At 47.7% G+C, this 19,453-nt stretch overlaps 2 protein-coding genes and 1 pseudogene across 4 annotated transcripts in view; 2 read left to right on the top strand and 1 right to left on the bottom strand.

The window, feature by feature from the left end:
• Nucleotides 1–9,076, top strand: part of LOC134735432 (Fanconi anemia group D2 protein-like) — a 19,519-nt gene extending 10,443 nt beyond the window's left edge. The window contains exon 3 of one of the 3 annotated variants that reach the window (XR_010118550.1): nt 9,032–9,076. The gene's annotated coding sequence lies outside the window, so the exon portion shown is untranslated. Of the gene's footprint in view, nt 1–918; nt 1,095–1,237; nt 4,576–9,031 lie in introns of those variants that run through there. The other 2 variants (XR_010118549.1, XR_010118551.1) reach the window with 2 other exon arrangements.
• LOC134735431 (uncharacterized) lies at nt 8,461–16,258 on the top strand. Its single transcript, XM_063630414.1, has 2 exons — nt 8,461–9,215; nt 15,680–16,258. The coding sequence occupies exons 1-2, from the start codon at nt 8,646–8,648 to the stop codon at nt 16,118–16,120; spliced, it is 1,011 nt and encodes a 336-aa protein (XP_063486484.1). The 5' UTR covers nt 8,461–8,645; the 3' UTR covers nt 16,121–16,258.
• Nucleotides 10,841–19,453, bottom strand: LOC129471660 (lipid transferase CIDEC-like; annotated as a pseudogene).

Raw genomic sequence — 19,453 nt, 5'->3', positions numbered from 1 at the left:
GCACGATCTCGGCTTATTGCAACCTCTGCCTCCTGGGTTCAAGCAATTCTCTTGCCTCAGCCTCCTGAGTAGCTGGGATTACAGGTGTGCACCACCACGCCCAGCTAATTTTTGTATTTTTAGTAGAGTTGGGGTTTCATCATGTTGGCCAGGCTGGTCTCGAACTGCTGACCTCGGGTGATCCACCCTCCTCGACCTCCCAAAGTGCTGGGACTACAGGCGTGAGCCACTGCACCCGGCCCCCATTCTTTGTTTATACCACATTTTGTTTATCCATTCATCCATTGATGGACACTTGAGTTGTTTCCACCTTTTGGCCATTTGAATAATGTTGCTATGAGTATTGGTTTACAAATATTTGTTTGAGTCCCTGTTTTCAGTTCTTTAGGGTATATAAGAGTGGAATTGCTGGATCATGTGATGAACATATGTTTACCATTTTGAGGAACCACCAAACTGCTTTCCATAGCAGCTGCATAATTTTACATTCCTACCAACAATGCATGTAGTCTCCAATTTCTTCATATTCTTGCCAACATTTATTTTCCTTTCTTAAAAAATTTTTTTATGGCCAGGTGCAGTGGCTCACACCTGTAATCCCAGGACTTTGGGAGGCCAAGGCGGGCAGATCACGAGGTCAGGAGATCAAGACCATCCTGGCTAACATGGTGAAACCCCGTCTCTACTAAAAATACAAAAAATTAGCCAGGCGTGGTGGCGGGTGCCTGTAGTACCAGCTACTTGGGAGGCTGAGGCAGGAGAGTGGCGTGAACCCGGGAGATGGAGCTTGCAGTGAGCTGAGATTGTGCCACTGCACTCCAGCCTGGGCGACAGAGCGAGACGTCGTCTCAAAAAATAATAATAATAATAATTTTTCTTTTAATTAATAATTTAATTTTTTTTTTTTTTAATGTATAGGATCTTGCTCTGTCACCCAGGCTGCAGTGTAGTGGTGTGATCATAGTTCACTGCAGCCTGCAACTCCTGGGCTCAAGCAGTCTTCCCTCCTCAGCCTCCTGAGTACCTGGGTCTACAGGTACCTGCCACCTCTCCTGGCCCTATTTTTTAATTATAATTATCCTGATGAGTATGGAGTGATATCTCATTGTGGTTTGATTTGCATTTCCCTGATGACTAATGACGTTAAGCATCTTTTCACATACTTCTTGGCCATTTGTATATTTTTGTAGAAATGCCTATTCAAGTCCTTTACCCATTTTTGTTTATTTTGTTTTAGAGGTGAGGTCTCACTCTGTCACACACGTTGGAGTGTGGTGGTATGATCCTGGCTCACTGCAACCTCCAATTCCCAGTGTCAAGCCATCCTCTCATGTCAGCCTCCTGAGTAGCTGGGACCACAGGTGCGCACCACTGTGCCCCGCTAATTTTTTGCAATTTTGGTAGACATAAGGTTTCGTCATGTACCCAGACTGGTCTCGAACTTTTGAGCTTAGGAGATCCAACCACCTCTGCCTCTGAAAGTGCTAGTGTTACACGCATGAGCCACTGTGCTCAGCCATTTGCCCATTTTTAAATTGGGTTTTTGTCATTGTTGAGGTATAGGAGTTATTTATATATTCTGGATATTAATCCCTTATCAGATATATGATTTGCAAATATTTTCTCCCATTCTATGGGTTTTCACTCCCTTGATAGTGTCCTTTGATGTACAAAAGTAGTTTCGATAAAGTCAAATTTCCTTTTTTTTTTTTTTTGGAGATGGAGTCTAGCTCTGTCACCAGGCTGGAGTGCAGTGGTACGATCTCGACTCACTGCAATCTCCACCTTGCAGGTTCAGATGATTCTCCTGCCTCAGCCTCCCGTGTAGCTGGGACTATGGGCGTGTGCCACAACGCCTAGCTAATTTTTGTATTTTTAGTAGAGATGGGGTTTCACCATGTGGGCCAGGATGGTCTTGATCTCTTGACCTCATGATCCGCCTACCTCAGCCTCCCAAAGTGCTGTGATTACAGGCATGAGCCACCGCATCTGGCCTTATTTTTTATGTTATTTTATTATTTTTTTGATCTGTGATTTTCTTAATTATCTTAAGTCATATGATCACACATAGTTTTAAAATGTGTGTATATCTCCTCTAATCATTGTAAGTTGGCAAAAGCACCATTCCCAATCACAAATACGCAACAGTTTTACAGTTTTATGTTTTCGAATGGCTTTTTTTTTTTTTTTTTTTGAGATGGAGTCTCACTGTCGCTCAGGTTGGAGTGCAGTGGCGCAATCTTGGCTCACTGCAGGCTCCGCCTCCCGGGTTCACACCATTCTCCTGCCTCAGCCTCCCAAGTAGCTGGGCTGTGCACATCCTAGTTTAGGTAGCATGCCATCATGTGATCCTCCCAGTTTCTCAGGAAAACTGAAAGGAAAAGAGACCTCAGATAAGTATCAGGGTGACCCTGCAGCAAATCACTACCAGGGGCTCTGAAGGGCTGAGACTCTGAGCGGGTGCAGGGCAGAGTCCCACACATTGCGCATGGCCTCCCCACACTCACACTGCCTGGTAAGCATTTTCAGAAGGACCAGTGGCCCCTTCAGGTCCCGTCTGCCTGTGTTAATCATGCTAAGAGGTGCCCATAGGGAAGAGGCTCCAGGAACCAGGACAAAACCCACAGAGAAAGCCCCTTCCAGGGTCCACCCAGGCCGGGCCTCAGGAGCCATGGGGCCCTAGGTACAGGCTGGGCAACCTTGGGCCATTCATCTCCCTCTATGGCCAGTGGCCTCCTTTTGGGGGGACATTTTCAGGAGGGACTGACAGCCATGGAGATGGGGAGCAGGCCTGAGCAGGGCAGGCTTCCTAGAGGTAGCCCAGAGAGCTGGGTCTGGTAGTGGGGGGGGCTCCAGCTCCACTGTAAAGGTGAAACTGAGGCTGAAGAGAGATCAGGTAGCACCCCCAGTGATACCCGGCCAGGAACAGATGGCAAAGATTTGCTGTTTTCCCCATCCCAGACTGCCCCGCGCCCACCCACTTCCAAGTACTCTGCTTTGTCCCCCTTCCCAGGTTCTGAAGTCGTCCTGTTTTACACCTGTCACTCCCACTGGAGCAGGGACCTTGCCTCCCTCACAGCCACAGAGGCCTTGCACCCAGTAGGCCACAAATCAGTATTTGTGGAATCAGTGAGATGGGATTCAAGCCCTAGGTGTGTCTGCAGAGCATTGGAAGTACAGTACTGGGTCCCCGAAGCCACAGGCAGAGGGTTCCTGGGGACCCGCAGGGGCAGTGGACGCCTACTATGATTTTCCAGAAGGCTGGTGTGACTGTCACTAAGTTTATTTGCTGGTCCAATTTTTTGGAATCCTGAAATTTCTACTGGGAGAAGCCAGAGTTTCCCACTTCAGCAGGTGTGACCACCTGGCCCAGGGCATCATCTCTTCCTCCTATCTGGCCCCTCTCCTACCATCTTCCCATGCCTCCCTGCCCAGGGGTGGGCAGTAGGGCAGGATGGGGTGGGAATCTGTTGTAACCAGGGAAGGGAATTGCCCCCAGGCCAGGAGAGTTTGTAGCTGGGGCTACTGTCACCAACAGCCCAGGACCTGGCAGCTGGGCCCTGCCCTACAGTCCTCCTGCATCTGGGCTCTCCCGAGGGGCTGTGAATGTTTTCCCAGGGTGGGGCTAAGCTAGAGCCCAGAGGTTTGCCCCTGGGGCACGGATTCCCCAGGTCACTCGCCTCCTATAGGCTTTAGTGAAGGAGGTACTGAGGGGAGGATGACTCTTCCCCTGCAAGGAAACGAGCCCCAGGGAAGGCATTCCTGCTCTGGGAACTGCCTCCCTCCCCCGCATGAGAGCCAGCCACTGCAGAAGCTTGGCCAAGCTGACCTTGATCTCTGCCAGGGAGGCTGAAAGAACATCCAGCCCCACCTGTGGTCCCCTCCCACCTCAGGCTAGGCTACATCCAGGCCTGCCAGGGAGACTGGTCTCACCAGCCCCCCTGCACAGATGTCTAGATGTCCAGAGTCCCAACAGAACACACACACGGATAAAAACGATACTGAAGCAGGCCAAGCTGAACGCTGGTGCCTCCCCAGGACATGACCCAGCCATGGGGAGCAGGATTAGATTCATTTGCTGAGTCTGCAATGAAACCAAGAAGCCTCATTTGGCTTTGTGGTCTCAGCACTTAGCACCAAGGAAGTGCATTTGTGGAAACTCCTGCCTGGCCTCTAATTCTGGCATAGGTCTGTGCTTGTCATTCAATCCTACTGGCTGGCTAGACCACCTTGCCTTGGCCCCTCCTGTTAGGAATCAGGTTGACTGTCTCATCAGAATATTGTTGAATCGAGGAGAGTCTCATACCCCAGGTAGCAGGCAGTGATCTCTGCATGGTACAGTCCTTGTCAGGACCTTTGTCCTCCTTGGCCAGGCTCCAGCTCTGAGCTGGCATTTTCCCTATCTCAGGTGCCGGTGTGTAAACACTGTGGTTTCCTTCTCTGGGTCCTCTTCTCAAGGTTTTCCTCTGCATCTTGCTGGTTGGGAATTGCAGCAACACTTAAAATATTTCTGAGTGTGAAGCTTCTTTCAGCAAACACCATTCATTTATTCAATAAATATTTATTGAGCTTCTACTCCATGTGCCCATCACTGTTCGAGTTGCTGAGCAGTTACCACATGTACAAAACAAGAAAATTCCTGTCTTCAGGGTTCCGATTTCAGTGAGGAAAGCCAGATAATAATGGTGGTAAATAGAGATATGTGTGTGTTCGATTGGAAATGTGCTTAGGAGAAGGATTGAGCTGGGGTGGGTGGGTGGTGTTGGCATGTTAGGTAGAATGGAAGCAAAGGCTTAAAGGAAGTGGGCGAGTGAGCTGTGTCCACATCTGGGAACAGCCGGCCTGGCTCGAGGACTCAGCCAATACAAAGGCCTGGAGGTCTGCGGGTGCCTGGCCAACGTGCCTGGCTCGTTGGCGGAATGGCGAGGAGGCTTGTGTGGCTGATGGGGAGCCGGGGGAGGGTAAGGGGAGGTGAGGACTCAGAGGTCAAGGGAGCAGTTCACACAGGGCCCTGGAGGACTCTGCCCTTTATCCTGGCAGGGGACCCTCTACTGAGAAGAGGAGGAGTGTGATGGGGACCTGGAGCCCTCTGGATGCTGCATGGCCCAGGGACCCAGGGGTGGGTAGGTGGAGGGAGGGAGCCCAGAGGCCACTGCAAGGATCCAGGCAAGTGATGACAGTGGCAGGACCAGAGGGGTGGCAGCAGGGGTGGGGGGAAGGGCTGGCTTCTGGACGTCCCTTGAAAGTGGAGCCTACAGCACTCGCTGACAATTATCCATTAAGCATCACCATGGCACTGCTGTTCCCACGGCTGTCACATCAGGTCCCCATGTTTGTCCTAGCATCTGTCTTTTCACACAGGGTCGGTGCTTTCTGTGTGTGTGGCTGAGCCTCAGCTGTCTTGCCCACTTGGTTCCTACCACCCCCGGAGCCAACTAATGAAAGGCTGCCTGAATTCTGCTCAGAATTCAGTTAAATGGTTACCAGTCATTATTCCGGAGATCACAAGATTTGCAACTTTCCCAGCTCACTATTATAGAACCTAAGATTGGCCTTTTGAAATGCAACCCTTTCATTTCAACCAAAAATCCTGGCCGGGCGCGGTGGCTCAAGCCTGTAATCCCAGCACTTTGGGAGGCCGAGGCGGGCGGATCACGAGGTCAGGAGATCGAGACCACGGTGAAACCCCGTCTCTACTAAAAATACAAAAAGTTAGCCGGGCGCGGTGGCGGGCGCCTGTAGTCCCAGCTACTCAGGAGGCTGAGGCAGGAGAATGGCGTGAACCCGGGAGGCAGAGCTTGCAGTGAGCCGAGATTGCGCCACTGCACTCCAGCCTGGGCGACAGAGCGAGACTCCGTCTCAAAAAAAAAAAAAAAAAAAAAACCAAAAATCCTTTCGGGTTTTTGCATTTCTGACGACTGGATGATCCCACTGGACCCTTGACTCGGCTCAACCAGTCCTGTGGCTCCACCTGGAAGCAGATTCAGTGCAAAAACAGCATTTCCCACACCCCTATGACTGCATCCCCACCCAGTCAGCAGCACCCATTCCTCTAGCCCCTGCCCACCAAACCACCCTGGTGAAACCCCAGCTTCCACATTTTCAGGGAGATTGATTTGGGCAGCAACTCCGTCTCTCAGGTGGCATGGCTAGGCTCGCGTCAGTTAAACTCTTTATTGCAATGCCATAGTCTCAATGAGTTGGTTTTGTCTGTGCAGTGGGCAGGAAGACCCCATCAGGTGATTACAAACCATGAAGGAAGGTCGAGGTTTTCTGATTACCATTCTGATTCTTAGGAGCCCCTCAACTTCAAAAAAAAAAAAAAAAAAAGCACACTGTAACTTTCAATTGATGGTTTGCATTAGCAAAATACTGTCAATGAATCTAAATCCATCAGAAGAGTGGCTAAATCAGCTCTAGCACATCTGTACCATGGAGCCTTTGAGGGAAGAATGCATAGTTCTATAGGAGCTCATGTGAATTGATCACCAGAATATATTAAATCAGAAGAGGTGGCCAGGCACGGTGGCTCACGCCTATAATCCCAGCACTTTGGGAGGCTGAGCGGGGCGGATCACAAAGTCAGGAGATCGAGACCATCCTGGCTAACATGGTGAAACCCCATCTCTACTAAAAATACAAAACAATTAGCCAGGCGTAGTGGCAGGCGCCTGTAGTCCCAGCTACTCGGGAGGCTGAGGAAGGAGAATGGCGTGAACCCAGGAGGCGGAGCTTGCAGTGAGCCGAAATTGTGCCACTGCACTCCAGCCTGGGCGACAGAGCGAGACTCCCTCTCAAAAAAAAAAAAAAAAATCAGAAGAGGAAAGTGTGACTGGAATAAGCATATGTGTATGTGATGGATGTCTATTTCTTTTTTATTCCTTTCTTTTCTTTTTTTTTTTTTTTTATTTTGAGGTGGAGTTTTGCTCTTATTGCCCAGGCTGGAGTGCAATGGTGCGATTTCTGCTCACTGCAATCTCCGCCTCCCGGGTTCAAGGGATTCTCCTGCCTCAGCCTCCCGGGTAGCTGAGACTACAGGCATGTGCCACCACACCCAGCTAATTTTGTATTTTTAGTAGAGACAGGGTTTCTCCATGTTGGTCAAGCTGGTCTCAAACTCCCGACCTCAGGTGATCTCCCTGCCTTGGCCTCCCAAAGTGCTGGAATTACAGGCGTGAGCCACCGCACCTGGCCTGTGATGGGTGTCTATTTCTTTTTTTTTTAATTTTTATTTATTATTATTATTTTTTGAGACGGAGTCTTGCTCTGTCGCCCAGGCTAGAGTGCAGTGGCGCAATCTCGGCTCACTGCAAGCTCCGCCTCCCGGGTTCACACCATTCTCCTGCCTCAGCCTCCACAGCAGCTGGGACTACAGGTGCCTGCCACCATGCCTGGCTAATTTTTTCTTTTTTAGTAGAGACGGGGTTTCACCATGTTAGCCAGGTTGGTCTCGATCTCCTGACCTTGTGATCTGCCCACCTCGGCCTCCCAAAGTGCTGGGATTACAGGCGTGAGCCACCACGCCTGGCCAATTTCTTAGTTATATTTACATCCTCTGTGTTTCTGAAAATACACACAAAAACAAGATGGTGTTTGCTTCTGAAGGAATCAGATGGGGTTAGATGAATGTTTACCCTTTGGAACCGCTTAAATGTTTTACCTTGCTGATATATTTCTTCTTCACACACACATACACACACACACAGTTTAAAAATCTAAGCCAGATATAAAAGACTATATGATTCATAATTTTCTAAATAATTTTTTTAATTTACAAAAATAGAAATAAAAATTTTTAAGATATATCATTCTATTTATATCACATTTTAGAAAGTCTATTTATATGACTATAAAGGGACAGATGGCAGCTTTTTGGTTTGCCTGAAATGGTGGTTACATAACTTTATAAATTTGCCAAAACTTATTGAAAGACATACTTGTAAATAATACATTTTATTGTATATAAATTGTCAATAAACAATGTTTTCAAAAATATCAGTTATTAAAATGATGTGCACATGCCAGGCATGATGGTTCACACCTGTAATCCCAGCACTTTGGGAATCCAAGGCACTCTGGGAAGCCGAGGCGGACAGATCTCTTGAGGCCAAGAGTTCGAGACCAGCCTGGCTAACATGGTGAAACCCCAACTCTACTAAAAATACAAACATTAGCCAGGCATAGTGGTGCACAGTCCCAGCTACCTGGAAGGCTGAGGCACAAGAATCTCTTGAGCCTGAGAGGCAGAGGTTGCAGTGAGGCGAGATCATGCCACTGCACTCCAGCCTGGGCAACAGAGCAAGACTCCGTCTCAAATAAAATAAAATTATGTGTACAAGAGCCGGGTGCGGTGTCTCACGCCTGTAATCCCAGCACTTTCGGAGGCTGAGGCAGGTGGATCACCTGAGGTCAGGAGTTTGAGACCAGCCTGGCCAATGTGGCGAAACCCCATCTCTAAGAAAAATAAAAATTACCTGGGCATGGTGGTGGGTGCCTGTAATCCCAGCTACTTGGGAGGTTGAGGCAGAAGAATTGCTTGAACCCAGCAGGCAAAGGTTGCAGTGAGCTGAGATAGTGCCACTGCACTCCAGCCTGGGCAACAAGAGTGAGACTCTGTCTCAAAGAAAAGAAACAAACAAAAAATTATGTACACAAATATGGACAGCACTGGCAAGAAGTGTGGCAAAAACACATGTGGTTCTCTTGTTTTGGGCTCAGACATGTGGCTGTGCCATCACAGGCCCCTGGGATTTAGAATCTTCCTTCTGAAAGGCGTCCTGTGCACACGTGAGCACCAGCCTGAACAAATGAAAAGGCTGAGCTGGAGGGGCTGGGATACAGCCCACCTTGACGATAGCTGCTCCTGGCTGTGCTGGGGGGCCCCAGGAAAGGCCATTCTCCCATTAGGATCACCAGGCCCTACTGAGGCTCAAGCTCCTTTGCTGTTTGGAATCTTCCCACCCCAGCCCCCCAGCCTCATCAAAGGCTGCCTTTTCCTGTTCACTGACCACAGCTGCTTTGACTCCATTAGCCTCGAGCTCCTGGAAGAAAAGAAAGAACCTTGTTTTCCCTGGGCTCAATGCCAAGAGACCGTGGGCAGTTGCTCAAGATTCACTTGTGAAACTCGGATCTCAGGAGGAGAGAAGCTTGGGACAAATACCGAGCCTCCCACCCCCACTCCAACTCTGTTACTGAGCACTTTACGGAAGGAGCAGGTAGGCCCTGCCACAGCTTCGGCAAGGGTGGACTGGGATAGCTTCTGTGCTGATACAAACATCAGGCCTCCCTGCCAGACGGCCCACCCCATGGAGCCAGCCTGACACCAGGCCAGCCTCCAGCCGTAACTGCAAAAGAGCAGGAGAGCCCGGAATAGCAGGCCTTCTTCAGCGAGCTTCTGAAGCAGCTTCGCCCACAGGTTGCAGGGTTTGGGTCCGCTGCCAGAAATAGCTCCCAGACCAGCTTTGGTAAAACAGACCTTTGCCTTAGTATTTACTAAATCCAAATAGGCTTTACAGTAAGAGTCGTGAAACGATTGGTTTTGTTTTATTTTTCGTTTTTTTTTTTTTTTTTTGAGACAGAGTCTCACTCTGTCATCCAGGCTAGAGTGCAATGGCATGATCTTGGCTCACTGCAACCTGTGCCTCCCAGATTTAAGCAATTCTCCTGCCTCAGCCTCCCAAATAGCTGGGATTACAGGTGCCTACAAGCATGCCTGGCTAATTTTTTGTATTTTAGTAGAGACAGGATTTGGCCATGTTGGCCAGGCTGGTCTCCAACTGCTGACCTCAGGTAATCCACCTGCCTTGGCCTCCCAAAGTGCTGGGATTACAGGCATGAGCCACCATGCCCGGCCTAAGTTCAGCCTTTCATGCTTGTCTTGAGTTGTCCAATATGGGAAAATGCCAGCTCACACTGATGAGAGGCTACTACTCTTTGGGGTTACCTATGAGCCCACTTTGAAATCCCGAGGTTGAAAGTCCTGAACATGAAAGATAAGCTGTCTGGCAAATTAGGATGGGCATTGACGGAGAAATGCCTTACAGCTTGAGTAGTACTTTTTCACCTAACCACTTAAACGGTTATTATAAAATGGGACACTGAGAAATTAGAAGAGTGATTTAATCCCACCTGCTCAATTGAAGCTCCTCTGATAGGTGAATTTAATTAGGAAATTGTTACTTATGGTATCAATTACATGGTCAGCTCAAGCCTCAAATTCAGCCGACTTTAGTTTCAAAATCAAATGCAATTTTTTTTTTTTTTTTGAGACGGAGTCTCGCTCTGTCGTCCAGGCAGGCTGGAGTGCAATGGTGCGATCTCGGCTCACTGTAAGCTCCGCCTCCTGGGTTCACACCATTCTCCTGCCTCAGCCTCTCAGGGTAGCTGGGACTACAGGCGCCTGCCATCACGCCTGGCTAATTTTTTTTTTTTTTTGTATTTTTAGTAGAGACAGGGTTTCACTGTGGTCTCGATCTCTGATCTCCCAACCTCGTGATCTGCCCACCTCGGCCTCCTAAAGTGCTGGGATTACAAGTGTGAGCCACCGTGCCTGGCCTGCAATTTTGTTTTTTAAAGAGCTTGGGCTCTTGCTATTGTGCCCCGGGCTGGCCTTGAACTCCTGGTCTCAAGGGATGCTCCCACCACAGCCTGCTGAGTAGCTGGGACTGCAGGCACATGTCACTGTGCTCAGCTTTTTTTTTTTTGTTTCCCCTTTGGTAGAAAAACTGCTATTATTTGTAATCTTACGTTATGGAGAATAGTTTGACAACAGATTCAGCTCTTCCTTTAGCCCTCTTCAACCTTCCAGATAGAACCCCACCCCAAAGAACACAGGCAAAGATACATCAGCATCAATAATTTATTGCAAATTCCCTAATATCACATGCTGGTGTGCTTGAGAATTCACTCAGGAATGTTCTGGGACGGGGGCCAGAAGGTAGAGAGCACCATGAAAGTACAGCCTGCGAGGCCGGATTCCTGAGGGGCAGACTTCATGCCAATGGAGGGGCAGACTTCGGGACCAGTCTGGATGGGCTAAGCTACCTTGGGCAGGAAGGAGCTAGGCCAGGCTAGGAGCCTGAGGTTCTCCTTTGGCCAACCCACCCCAGGTTTCCAGCCCCTCCTCCTAACTCAGGGTCCAGTGCGGTGAGGGAGGTGTGGGGAGGTTAGCGGCTCTACAGCTGCCAGGCTTGTGGGCACTACCAGTTGAGCGTGGGGTCCCTAGTCTAGTCCTTCACTGGGGAAAGCTAGGGCTTGGGCTTTCACTGCAGTATCTTCAGACAGGTCGGGATGAGGGATGAGGCCTTGCCCTTGGGGGGCTGCCCTTCCTCCGTAGCATCGAGGAGCTGCTGCAGGTAACGGGAGGTAAAGCAGCATGTGGCCTGTGGCTTGCATGCTGAAGAGGGCCCAGCGGAGAGCCTCCCTGGGTGGAATGAGAGGGCATGCAAGTCAAAACCACAAAGTAGGTTGGGCGTAGTGGCTCATGCCTGTAATCCTAACACTTTGGGAGGCCATGGTGGGTGAGTCACCTGAGATCAGGAGTTTGAGACTAGCGTGGCCAACATGGCAAAACCCAGTCCCTATTAAAAATACAAAAATTAGACCTGCTGGTGGGCGCCTGTAATTCCAGCTAATTGAGAGCCTGAGGCAGGAAAATCGCTTGAACCCAGGAGGCGGAGGTTGCAGTGAGCTGAGATGATGCCACTGCACTACAGCCTGGGTGACAGAGCAAGACTCTGTCAAAAAAATAAAAAAATAAAATAAAATAAAAAACAAAAAACAAAACCACCACCAACAACAAAACGAAGCTGGGCTCAGTGGCTCATGCCTGTAATCCTAGCACTTCAGGAGGCTGAGGCGGGCGGATCACTTGAGGTCAGCAGTTTGAGACCAGCCTGGCCAACATGGTGAAACCCTGTCTCTACTAAAAAATACAAAAAAATTAGCCAGGTGTGGTGGCACACACCTGTAATCTCAGCTACTTGGGAAGCTGAGGCACGAGAATCGCTTGAACCCGGGAGACAGAGGTTGTAGTGAGCCGAGATTGAGCCTGGGCAACAGAACATCTCAAAAATAAATAAATAAGAATAAAACATAAGTGTACACCTCCCTACAACCCATTATTCCCATGCTGGCCTGGAAGGGATTGGTTTCATTGTTTGTTTTCTTCATTAATAACATTTGAATACCACTGAGGTGGTAGCACTAAAAGCATTTCATCAATTCTAGAGCGATGTGCAAATAGGAACAGATGCTGCAGATGGGATCAGGATTAAGGCGAGGACCTACAATTCCACCTTAATTGAGATGCCCGGAACCTCCCTACTTTCTCATGCAAAACCCCAGCTCATTTCATATGGCTATTTTTCTACTACTACTTTGGTCCAGCCAGATTAATCTCCATAATGTGGCTCTGCCCTTGAGACACTCTGTTCTAGACTCTGAGGCCTTTCTAAGTCACCTGCAGTCTAGCTCATGTTCAGAGTGCTAGACATGAAGACACCCATGCCTGGCATGAGCATGTACTGAGAACTGAACCTGAATCAGGCAGGTCTAAGTCCTAATCCAGTCTTATTAGCTGGGTGAACTTCAACAAACTGCTCTAGTTTTGAGCTTCAGCTCCCTCATGGGTAAAATGGGATTGCACTTGCCACCCAGGGTCATGAGGCTGAAATAGCATAAAGCAATTAACATGGGGTTGGATATTTGGAAAGTAGGGGAAATGGGGAAGCGGGGGCAGGTTCAAGAGCAGCTGGTTGAATGCTAGACAACTTTGGCTAGGTGCCCTGGTTCACGCCTATAATTCCAGCACTTTGGGAGGCCGAGGAGGATGGCTTGAGGCCAGGAGTTTGAGACCAGCCTGGTCTAATGAGACCTTGTCTCTACAAAAGTATTAAAGAACTAGCCAAGCATGGTAGCGCACACTTGTGCTACTCAGGAGGATCACTTGCGCCTACGAGGTTGAGGTTGCAGTGAGCCATGATTGCACCACTGCACTGTAGCCTAGATGACAGAGGAGACGCTGTCTCTAAAAAAATAGAAAGAATGCTAGATAATTTTAATCAAATTCTTACCAAATCTGTTTGAAAGGGGTATGTGAGGGTCACTCGAGGTGTCTAGTCCTAAGTGAGATAGGGGAGTGGAAAACAAAAGGCAAAGAAGTGTTCCCTGGCTGTTGTTCAAACTTTAGTCTTTTATTAACATTCATTCAGTAAGTGAACTTATGGTCTGACTGGGGTGTGGGCAGCAGAAAGACTTAGAACTATTAACATCTACACAAGAGAATACTTTACATTTTCAAGGCTATATCTTAGAAGTATACCCACTTCTCAAATTAAGGAACTGAGGCTGACAACCTAGCTGACCAGCCTTAAAAAGGAATGAAATTCTGAGGTTGGCCGGTCGTGGTGGCTCAGGCCTGTAATCCCAGCACTTTGGGAGAACGAGGCGGGCGGATCACGAGGTCAGGAAATCGAGACCATCCTGGCCAAAACAGCGAAACCACATCTCTGCTAAAAATACAAAAATTAGCCGGGCGTGGTGGCATGCGCCTGTAATCCCAGCTACTTGGGAGGCTGAGGCAGGAGAATCGCTTGAACTGGGAGTTGGAGGTTGCAGTGAGCTGAGATCGTGCCACTGCACTCCAGCCTGGCGAAAGAATGAGACTCCGTCTCCAAAAAAAAAAAAAAAAAAAAAAAGAAAAATTCTGAGGCCGGGCACAGTGACTCACGCCTGTAATACCAGCACTTTGGGAGGCTGAGGTGGGCAGATCACAAGGTCAGGAGTTCAAGACCAACCTGGCCAGGATGGTGAAACCATGTCTCTACTCAAAAACTACAAAAAAATTAGCCGGGCATGGTGGCGGGCTACTCGGGAGGCTGAGGCAGAGAACTGCTTGAACCCAGGAGGCAGAGGTTGTAGTTAGCTGAAATCGTGCCACTGCACTCCAGCCTGGGTGACAGAGCGAGACTCTATCTCAAAAAAAAAAAAAAAGGAATGAAATTCTGATCCATACTGCAATATGAACGACCCTTGAAAATCCGAAGTCAAGGAAGCCAGAAACGAAGGATGAGTATTGACTGATTCCAGTTCCATATGGTACTAGAATTGGCAAACTGATAAGACAGAAAGTGGAGTGGAGGCTACCAGTGTCTGGAGGAGGAATGGAGACTTAGTGCTTCAGGGGGACAGAGTTTCTGGTTAAGATGATGCAAGAGGTCTGGAAATGGATGGTGGTGATGGCTGGGCAACATTGTGAATGTACTTAATGGCACTGAATTGTACACTTAAAATGGTCCAAACAATAGATTTTATGCTATACATATTTATTATAACTAAAAAAAACCTAGTGATACCACTAAGTCACTAAACTGATTCCAGTCACTAGACTGTGTTTAGGTTTAAGTGTCCCACCTCCCCTAACTGGACTGAGTTTAAGGTCTGAAACCTTTTTTTTTTTTTTTTTTTTTTTTTTGAGACAGAGTCTTATTCTGTCGCCCAGGCTGGAGTGCAATGGTGTGATCTCGGCTCACTGCAACCTTCACATTCCAGGTTCAAGTGATTCTCCTGCCTCAGCCTCCTGAGTAGCTGTGATTACAGGAGTGTGTCACCACGCCCGGCTAATTTTTGTATTTTTAGTAAAGATGGGGTTTCACCATGTTGCCCAGGCTGGTCTTGAACTCCTGACCTCAGGTGATTCACCTCCCTCGGCCTCCCAAAGTGCTAGAATTACAGGTATGAGCCACTGCCCCCGGCTGGTCTGAAACTTCTTGTTCATAATTTTGAAATATGCAGACTATTGGTAGTAGTCTGAGGTCAAGAGGTGGCATGAGATGGTAGTATCCTGGAAGAAGCAGCTGAAGAGGAAAATGGAACTCTCAGCCACAGAACCAGGCTCAAGCCTGCCACCCACCATTGTCTCTGGCAAGCAGACCCACACAGCCTCAGTTTCCTCATCTGCAGATTGGGTCTGCAGGAGATCAACTAAGAAAGCAAGAAGGTCTGATATGTTCTAGCTACATGTGATCTGGTAGAACTCTTGGGATCCTGAGCAGGATTTCTCAGAAGCCCCATGTGAACAGAGATCACCTGTGTCTTCATTTATTCTACAATCATTTAAATAACTACTATGTGTCAGCATTTACCAAGGTGCTGAAGGCCACAGAAATTCCTGCCCTCAGGGAACTTGTTCTGATATTCTGTTCATCTCTGAATCTGTAGTTACAGCATAGGGCCAGGCACGCAGTGGGCACTCAGAAAACACTGAATGAAGGAACTGGAGAAGAATAGACTATCAGAAAGATGGACTAGCAGCCACGCTCTGCTGCTCGCAAGTTTTGTGGCTTTGGACTGATTCAATCACTTCAGCCTCAGTGGCTACATCCACCCAATGGGTAAGGATGCCCCAGGGCGCCACTGGAGCAGCCGAATTTGGGAAACATCACCATAACGGCACGCAGCTTCTAACCTCACATATTCTCATGCTTCCTCAGACACTTGGTTAGGCTTTCAAAGTAAGTTTTAAGAAAAGTTCGTTATATGGTACAAATGACTGTGGTCTGTAAGACTTACAAACTAATTCTGTCCTATGGAGGGAGGATTATTTCATTCTTCCCATCCCCACGGGAGAAAAAACCCAATTTTGTATGTATACATTTATCTCTTTTTTTCTTCTTTTTAGAGACAAGGCCTCATGCTGTTGCCTAGGCTGGAGTACACAGTGGTATGGTCATATCTCACTGCAGCCTCAAACTCCTGGGCTCAAGCAATCCTCCCACCTAGCTGGGATTATGGGCACATACTACCACTGCTCCCAGCGTGCACGCCTCTCACTATGTTGCTCAGGCTGGTCTCAAACTGTGTGTGTGTGTGTGTGTGTGTATGTGTGTGTCTATGTTGCCCAGGTGTGTGTGTGTGTGTGTGTGTGTGTGTGCGTGCACGCATGTGTCTATGTTGCCCAGGCTGGTCTCAAACTCCTGGGCTCAAGAGATCCTCCTGCCGTGTGTGTGTGTGTGTGTGTGTCTCTCTCTCTCTCTCTCACTATTGCCAAGGCTGGTCTCAAACTCCTGGGTTCAAGAGATCCTCCTGCCTTGACCTCCCAAAGTGCTGGGATTCCAGGTGAGAGCCACTGCACCCAGCCTATCTCATCATTCTTACTGGACCTATATATGTGTGGGATTTTGAATTCTCCTTTGAATGATTGTAACTTCTTGCTAGTTCTCTCATTAATTAATGAATTCAATTAAATCTTTGACACATACTTTTTTTTTTTTTTTTTTGTAAGACACTTGCTGTTTCGCCCAGGCTGGAGTGCAGTGGCACAATCTCGGCTCACTGCCACCTCCACCTCCTGGGTTCAAACGATTCTCCTGCTTCAGCCTCCTCAGTAGTTGGGATCACAGGCATGCACTGCCATGTCCAGCTAATTTTTGTAGAGATTGGGTTTTGCCATGTTGGCCAGGCTGGTGTCAAACTCCTGACCTCAACTGTTCCACCCACCTTGGCCTCCCAAAGTGCTGGGATTACAGGCGTGAGCCACTGTGCCTGGCCAACACATGTTCATTTTTAAAAAAACTGACTAGAAGACTACTTAGGAAAACTTCCTATTTCAATGAAAAAATGTAGTTGCTAGAGTGGAAAGTAGTCATAAAAATAAAATGCATCCAGGTTCCACAAGGAGGAACACGTGCACCCCTGGGCACACGCCAGTGTCATCCACAGCACTTCGAGAGCCCATCAGGCTCCGTGTTGTCTGATACAGGCTATGCTTTGTCAGCACCAAAGCCAGACCCAGGTGCTGAGAAAGCTGAGTCCATGTGAATAGACAGGGGCTCTCCCATTGCCCGTACCCACCCTGTCCCCAGGAAATCCCAATTTGCTCACTTCATGATGCGTTTGGCCCCACAGCAGTGCAGATCGTAGGAAAGGGAGTACGTATCATAAAAAGTCGCTTTCATGTTCAGGCAGCCAATGAAGTCCTGTGGGTTCAGCTTGTACAGGTCAAAGTTTACACGGGCCACATCAATCTTCTTGGCAGGCTTATGGGAGAGGGACAGTGGGTGCCTCGTCCCCTGCATCGAGACAACCAGATGGTTAAAACCCCTTGAAGACTCTCTACTTATGCTTATGATAGGCTTATGACTACTGCATTCCAGCCTATTAGTCACTGCAGTATTCGATAGTGGTGATGGTTGCACAACTTTGTGAATATACTAAAAAACCCTGAATTGTACACTTTAAGAGGGTAACTTTTAGAGGAAGGAAACCATACCACAATTAAAAGGTAAATGTAACTTACATTCTATTTTATTGGACAATATTATTCTAGACTATGAACTCTGAAGCCAGGAGCCAAGAGGTACCCTGATAAAGTCTCTGGGTAGCGATTCCATAGCAGACGGCCTGGGGTCCAGTTCCACCTCATAGAGTCCAGCCCACTTGTTCTTTCCCTGGCAGCCAAGGAGCTATGAAGTGGGGCTTCCCAGACTGGCTCTGTGGCTCCATAGGGATGGCAGAAGCATCACTGACCTTATTCCCCAGCTTCAGTCTCGGCAACAGAGCGAGACAATGTTTCAAAAAAAAAAAAAAATTCTGACAGGTATTAAACCAAAGCTGAAAAATACATGAATAAAATACATTAGACTAGGTTTGGGGATAGAATGTGTGTAAAAAATGGTTCTCAAACTTGAATATACTACTGACTTTTTGGAAAGGAAAAGACATAGATTCTTAAGAATGTGGAACTCTGGTTTGAGAGGTACTGAGTTTAAAGTTTTATTATAAGACAATGTCTTTTAGGCCTGGTACAGTGGCTCACACCTATAATCCCAGCACTTTGGGAGGCTGAGATGGGAGGATCCCTTGAGCCCAGGAGTTTGAGACCAACTGGGCAACATAGTGAGACCCTGTCTCTGCAAAAAATAAATAGATGTCTTTGAGCTACAAATTACAAAGCTTTATCTTTATAACAATACAAGGACTTATTTTTAGATATTCACAAAAATAAAAATACAAAATTAAAAATTTATTGTAGAATTTGCAAACTTCAGAGAACACAGCTATTGAGTGTTTAGAAAATAAAAGATAATTTAAGATTGCTTATTTAGGGTCTTGAAATACCTCAGGGTCATGATATTCAACTCCATTTCTACAAAACTATTCAGCAGCGTAAATATAGGAGAGCTAGATGAATTTCTTTTGATTACACTGCCTGGAAAAGTCTTGAATTATCATAGACTGAACAAGTGTTTTTTCGTTTTTTTTTCTGGAGACAGGGTCTTGCTTTGTCACCCAGGCTGGACCAAAGAGGTCGAGGCTGCAGTGATTGAGGCTGCAAACGCAGTGGTGCGATCATGGCTCACTTCAGCCTCGATCTCCCGGGCTCAAGTAATCCTCCCATCTCAGCTTCCCGAGTAGCTGGGACTACAGGCACACACCACTGCACCTGGCTAATGTTTAAATTTTTTTGTAGAGACAGTGGTCTCATTATGTTGCCCAGGCTGGTCTTGAACTCCAGGGCTCAAGCGATTCTCCCGCCTCAGCCTCCCAAAGTATTGAGATTACAGGCGAGAGCCACCATGCCTGGCTGTGAACAAGTTTTTTGATGGCCTACCATATGCCTTGCACCCTGCTGCATGCTATGGGGTATAGAGTAAGACAAAGTCACGACCCTGCTCTCAGAGTTTCTGTTCAAGTGATAAAATATGCAAAGGGAAAAATAATAAATACTTAATCTAGTGCAACAAGAGCGAAACTCCGTCTCAAAAATTAAATTAAGTTAAATTAAATAAATAAATAAATAAATAAATAAATACTGCAATGAAGTATGTGAGGAAGTTGCCTTCACCCTAGGAAGGGAAATGATAATTACAATTCCTTACATGTCTAACAGCAGTGTTACAGATTGCAAAGCGCTTTGGTACTTAGCATCTCAGCTAACCATTGGAACAGTAATTTGGTAGAATGCAGATTATCACACTCACCCGACTGGATGTTACAAATACTAAAAGCTACAAAGCACCGGGCACTCTTCCCAACGAAAGGGTGGGATGGGATAGTTCATAGGTAACCCACCGAGGGTTGGCGACTAACCTAAAGGATTAACAGCACCGTTGTTTTTTGTTTGTTTTTAACACTCAATACGTCCTAGATCCTGTGCTAAGGGATTTATAGACATCATCTAATTTGATTCCCACCTGTCTATGAGGCAGGTACTATTATCATCCCCATTTCACAGAAGACAAAAGTGAAACACAGAGGTAACGGGTAAGGTCACCTTGCCAGTGGGGGCGAGACGTGAACCTCGGCAAATTGACACAACGCCTGCACTTTCTTGTCCAAGGTCACGGCGGTGTGAGGTAGGCTGGGGAAGGGAGGGCGCTGACCTGTCAGATACTTGTTCCTGGGTGAGCTTCTTGTCGCTCTCCAGCAGGATGGACACGTAGTGGCGGATCAT

This window comes from Symphalangus syndactylus, chromosome 21, assembly GCF_028878055.3.
Source record: "Symphalangus syndactylus isolate Jambi chromosome 21, NHGRI_mSymSyn1-v2.1_pri, whole genome shotgun sequence".
NCBI lineage: Eukaryota > Metazoa > Chordata > Mammalia > Primates > Hylobatidae > Symphalangus > Symphalangus syndactylus.
The sequence above is the reverse complement of the archived record's forward strand: the minus strand, read 5'-3'. Positions and strand labels throughout refer to the sequence as shown.